General features: G+C 33.8%; 1 protein-coding gene across 1 annotated transcript; it reads right to left on the bottom strand.

Annotated features, from left to right (window-relative positions):
• Positions 1–4,779: 4,779 nt before the first annotated feature.
• Positions 4,780–5,724, bottom strand: LOC100915117 (olfactory receptor 5B12-like). The gene has a single exon (XM_003774562.2). It carries the CDS (start codon positions 5,722–5,724, stop codon positions 4,780–4,782), a length of 945 nt encoding a protein of 314 aa, XP_003774610.2.
• Positions 5,725–6,565: the final 841 nt, after the last annotated feature.

Raw genomic sequence — 6,565 nt, 5'->3', positions numbered from 1 at the left:
ATTCTAGTTTTGCTTCTACTACCTCTTAGTTAGGTGACTTGACCAAGTCACTGAATATCTCCACTTCTCAATTTATTTATCCTTGAAATGAGTATAAAAATAAAGACCTAATACAATCAGGTTTTAGTGAAGATCAAATTGGATAGATAGATAAATAGAAAGATAGATAGATAGACAGATGATAGATAGATAGATAGAGATAGAGATATATGTAGTGCCATTTGAAAGGAAAAGGCTAATGCTGTTTTAGAATATATTAAAAGGCTTAATGCCCAAAATGAAGGAGGTGAATATATCACTACTCTCTGATCTAGGCAGATCATGCCTGCAGTACTGAGTTCAATTAAAGGAATTACATTTAGGAGTATATAGAGAAAATGAAACACATCTACAGAGAGGTAATTAGAATGGTAAGGGAAATTATGGCTACACCATAGAGGGTCGAGGACAAAATAAGAGATATTGAATATAAACTTAGGGATCATGACAGATATGCATATGAAGGGTTATCTTGTGCAAGAGTGACAAGATTTGAATTTTTTTAACAATTGTTTAGTTCTTTTCCTTTTATATCTCCAAGTGCTTTCAGTTTTAAAAAATTCTGAACCTAAGAAATACCACTCAATACAAGCATCAACAAACTGAAGCATATATAACAATTTGATCCAAGTTTAAAATAATTTGCTTTTGAACTATCTTGCTTGTCTCTTTCCTACTGATGTTCTTTTCTGTTCTCATCTGTGAATGTTTGTAAATGTTTCAGTGACCCTGATATGCTAGAATAGAATCAGTAGTAGGAATATATTGAGTCAAATGGTATTCATCTATAAGTAATAGTGGGATAAGGATAAGGACTTTCCAGGATAGTTCAATCAAAGTATACCTCCACCAACAGTGTGCTTCTTTTTCCATAAAATCTATGTCAATTTCAAGTTTCCTTTTTTCTTAATGAGTATAAAGTTAGAAATTCAGAGGGTTTTTTTGATGTACATTTCTCTCAATATTAGTGTTAGAAATGATTTTGCTGAAAAGTCCAGTAAAAATCACCTATTAATCTTCCCAAGCTTTTGTACTTGAAGAATAGTGCCAAATGGGGAGAGAGCTGGTATATAAAATCCCCAGGATAGCAACTCCCTCTACTGATGTGGATTGGTAAACTCCATCTAACATTCCTAGAAATATTATAATCAAATTCCAGAGCTTTCATATCAAATTAGATATACAAGCATACAGAAAGAAAAAAATTAAGAATGGAGAATTCACACAGTATGCTCTCAAGATCAGGATCACACAAGATTTTTCAGTTACCACTACAAAGGAAAAAAGAGCTTGGAATCCACTTCTCCAAAAGACAAAAAAGAAAAGAAAAAAAAAAAGAAGAGGACTCATAGCATAATAGAGTTTTGAGAGCCACAGACAGCAGAAAGATCCCTGGCAAGGTATAAAACCCTATTGTCCTTAGAGAACTCTGCTAATAAATCTGGTTCAACTCCCCATCCCCAGGTGGTAGGTCTCCTGAGAAGTCAGGGGATGTGCAGATTTTGCTAATTCCTGATACCAAGTATCTTGAAGGAATGGATGATTATTTTCTTCTAAGAAACATGTCAGGAAGAAATCTGCCAGACATCCTATTATCTGTTATCTGAATACTTTTATGTATGATATATTGACTATTGATAGAATATAGAGGTAGTAGTAATCTAACTATGCATTTAGGCATTTGTAAGTGATCACATAAAGGATAGGTATATAATTAATATTGTAATCCTGAATAAATGGACTCCTGTTTCATCACCCTCCTGAGTCATGCCTCTTTGTGCCTTGTCCAGAATCAGGCCACAAGCTGACCCTGTAGCTCTCCCATGAGGGGATATGGATGATAGATGATAATCTACATAGCAAAACTAAGTATAATGCTACAGAAAAACATGGAATTTTAATGAAGTAAAAGACTTTTAAACATATCTGATAAAAAAATCAAAATTTTGATATAAACACAAGAAAAAATGAAGTATAAAAAGGAAAATATGAGTGAGAAATCGCAAGGGACCAAAGAAGATTAAATGTTAATATCTTAAGATGGAAACATGATATATGTATCCCTTTATTTAATGGAAAATGCATTCCTATGCAGGCAATAATTTTCAATTAAAGCTAATGAGATAATATTTTGAAAGAAAATATACAAACTTTTATGCTTATGTTATCTGAAACCCAATATGTTTACTCACAGAAAATGTAATTGTGTGTGTATTTATACTTTTGTCTGATACATTTTTGTGTTTTTCTAATACCTTAGGGAGAATTTTGTTCAAAGTATGTCACAAGAAAAATGCATATTATTCATTTGTGATTATAAAATTTATAAAATTATTCTACTTTTTATTTTATATAAAGTTCTAAATATAAATTTATAAATTTTCAATGAATTATTACAAATGCTTTAACCTTTTGGAAACATTAAAAATTAATTTAAGAATAACTTAAATACTAATTCTTACCTGTCAGATATCCTGATAATTTTCCGTTTTATTCATTTTTTGAGTAGAAATTAAATATGTGAAGGGTTATCTTGTACAAGGGTACAAGGGTGATTAGATCTGGATTTTCCTTAATAATTGTTTATTATCTTTTTCTTTTTAAATCTCCAAGTGCTTTCATTTAAAAAAAAATTCTGAACCCAGTAAATGCCACTCAATACAAACATTAGCAAATTTGAAGCATGTGTAACTTGCTTGTCCCTCCAAGTATAAAACAATATGCTTGCAAACTTTATTGCTTGTCTCTTTCCTACTGGTGTTTCTTCTATTCTCATTTGGGAACTTTTACAAATGTTTCAATAATCCTGTTATATTAGAGTAGAATTAGTAGTAGGGATATTACTGAGTCAAATGATACTCATGTATATGCAGAATAAGGACTTTCCAGGACAGCTCAATCAATTCATAGCTCCACCAAGAGTGTGCTTCTTTTTCCATAAAATCTATATCAATTTCATGTTTTCTTTTTTCCTGATGAGTATGAAGCAGAAACTCAGAATCATTTTGATGTACATTTCACTCAATATTAGTTATTTAGAATATTTTTATATTCCTGTTATAAACTTAGATTTTTGTTACAAGTCAATTGTCTAGTGGAGGATAACTTTTATCCTTATATGTTTAAATCAGTTCCTCATATCTGAAACGTGGGACCCTTATCAGAGAAATTCATTACCAAAATATTTCCCCTATTTAATGATTCCCTTTGCAATATTAACTGTTAATTTTATTTTTGTAAAAACTCCAATTTTATTCAAACAAAATTTGTCCAACTTCTCTTTTGGGATCCTCCCTAGCCTTTATTCGGTAATGAACTTTTCCTCTGTCTATAGCAGTGACGAGATTTTCTGGTTTATTTATGGCGAGGGCATTAATATCAAAATCATGTATCTTTTTAAAAAATCATCCTGTTACACAACATGATATCTTGGCTTAAAGATCATTTCTGCCCAAATATTTTTTTCCAAGCAGATGTTGTCAATTAGTGTATTCTTTTCCCAGAAGTTGTAGGACTTTGGGCTTATTGAATATTACATTTCTATGTTATTTTGCTTTTATGTTAACTATTCTACTGCTTCACTTATATTAACCAGTAGCAATCATTTTTTACATTTATACCTTTATAAAATAATTCAGATATAGTACTTCTAATCAATTTTTTCAACATGTTTTATGAGTTATCTTGAGGTTATTGACTACTTGTTCCTCAAAAAAGTGTTATCATTATTTTTCAAGTTCCAAACTCTAGTAATTTTGTTGTTATAATAATGAGTAAATAAATCAAGTAGCATAAAGTTGGGCATGGACCAATTAATTAACCAATTAAGGCCTAAGCAGTTATTCATGCCTGAAATTATGAATGTAATTTGCATTCTGTAATTTTATTCTGATATTGTAAGTGGGTCTTAGTAAGTATATCCCCAAATATTTTATAGATTCTCTAGCTATTTTTAAAGTCTTTACATATCCATTCATACTAGATTTCATTGATAATATACAAAAAGATTGATAATTTATGTTTTTAATATCTTAGTACTTTGATGATGACTTCTATGATTCCTTGAATAGGCAGCCAATAAACTTTATTACGTTCTTATTATGAAAGGTCCCATCTGTGACTATGTGACCATATGTAATTAATTCAAACACTCAGTTCTACCACACAGCTCTCTAAAAAGGAATGTTAGGTGGACATCAGTAGAGGGAGTTGCTATCCTGGGGATTTTATACACATCCACCTCTCTCCCCATTTGGCACTATCCTTCAAATGCAAAAGCTTGGGAAAATTAATAGCTGATTTTTTACTGGACTTTTCAGCAAAACATTGAGACCAATAATACAATGAAAGTCACCCCAAGGCACCCCCCAATTTAATTAGCAGTAGCTTATGCAGGTACAAATAGAAAGTGAATGGCAGCTCTATTAAAGCTGATGTGTTGAAAACATCACTTTTTTTTTGCTATTTAGGAAGGTTATAAAAATGATTGTGAAAAAATGAATTGACACAAGTTCAAAAGTATACTCAAACTAGAGTTGAGGTGTAAAACATTCAGATTCCACAAATTTCTAAAAATAATATAGGTCATAGCATCTGATACTAAAAACCAATAAGGGGAGATGTTTTACAGGTTTTGAATAAAAAAGGATCCAGGGATAATAAAGGGTTTGTCAACCAAGGAGAGAAGGTACATTAAATATCATAGAGTGGAAGAAAAAGCTTAAATAGTTTTCTCCTTATTTAAAAGGAAATACCTAATGAAGACGTTGTCTTGTCAATGATTTTCCTTAAAGCACTGCTGACTTCCTTATTCCTCAGACTATAGACCAGAGGATTCAACATGGGGATGACCATAGTGTAGAACACTGAAGCCATTTTGTCTATGTCCAGGGAATGCCTGGAGCTGGGTTGTAAGTACATGAAGATCACTGTCCCATAGAATATGGACACAGCTGTGAGATGGGAAGCACAGGTGGAGAATGCTTTCTGGCATCCTTCAGCTGAACGCATCCTCAAAATGGCAATGAAAATGAAAAAGTACGATTTCAGAATGAAAAAAAGGGCAAAGAATACATTGAATCCTACAGCAAAGAAGATGACTACTTCATGGATATAGGACACAGAGTGGGAAAGGACCAAAAGGGCTGGAATATCACAGAAAAAGTGATGGATTGTGTTAGAATTACAAAAGTGGAGGCTGAAGGTGTTTCCTGTGTGAATGGAGGAAAAAATAAAACCGCATATATGGGAACTAATGGACAAACCAGTACACACAGAGGATGTCATAGTGGTGGTATAATGGAGGGGCTTACATACAGCCACCTGGCGATCATAGGCCATAGCAGCCAGAAGATAACTTTCAATTGTGGCAAAGTACACAAAGAAGTACATCTGTGTAGCACACCCACTATAAGAGATAGTTTTGTCCCCTGGGAGTAATCCAGTCATCACTTTAGGAGTAATAGTTGAAGAGTAACCAAAATCTACCAGAGAGAGATTGCTGAGGAAAAAGTACATGGGTGTGTGAAGATGGGAGTCCCCCAATATCAGAGTTATTAATCCCAGGTTCCCCACCACAGTGATGAGGTAGATGATAGTGAATATTATGAAGAGGGGAACCTGAAGCTCTGGGGTATCTGTTAATCCCACAAGGATGAACTCCTTCACTTCTGAACAATTCTCCATAAATGTCTTCTAGAGATTTGGAGGATTAACCTGGAACAAGAGAAATAGAAAAACACAAAATATACCATGATATTAATATTCTTTTATGAGGATTATGGAATCATATTTTGTGTAATATTAATCTTCAATATTTTGTCACAAAAAAGAGATTTCTTGATGTCTGATAAATTAACATCATACTAATGTTACAATTATAATTTTTTTCAACCCACATAAGTTCCCTTACACTCATTAAGATCATTACTGGGAAAGGAGCAGAGCCAAGATGGCAGAGAGGACACACAGTTCTTTTTGATCTTCTCCCATGACCTTCAGTTAATTACCAAATGTAGCCTCTGAATTAGTTCTGGACTGGCAAAATCCTACCAGCAGAAAATAATTTCAAAGATAGCCAGAAAGGTTCTGTTTCAACTCAAGGGCATGGAGGGAGGTGACCAGGCACAAACAGGCTGAGCATGGAAGCCAAAGCATACTGTGCAGACCTGGGATGGGGTGAGGACTTTGTGGGGTGGTGGAGACTCTGCCTGGCAGAGAATATAAGGAGAGGATTCTACAGCAGTGTTGGTTACTCTTCCCTGGTTGCAAGCTAGTATATGAGCAGAGAAGTTATAAAACATCCAACACAAACACAAAAGGTAAAAAGTGAGCCCCAAAATGCCAAAGTCTCACAGGACCTGGCCATGCCCACCCAACACTGGGAGTGAGTCAGCAGAGGCTCAACACAGCCGCTGCCACTTCTCTGCCATTTGTAGAGGAAGCTTAGAAAACTTCCCTTGCCCTGAAAGCAGACCCCAACTTTTTTTTTTTTTTTTTAATGAGTAAAAAGGCAAAGAGAACTCTG

The sequence above is a fragment of the Sarcophilus harrisii genome, chromosome 6, assembly GCF_902635505.1.
Source record: "Sarcophilus harrisii chromosome 6, mSarHar1.11, whole genome shotgun sequence".
Classification (NCBI taxonomy): Eukaryota; Metazoa; Chordata; class Mammalia; order Dasyuromorphia; family Dasyuridae; genus Sarcophilus; species Sarcophilus harrisii.
This window is presented reverse-complemented; position numbering and strand designations above follow the sequence as displayed.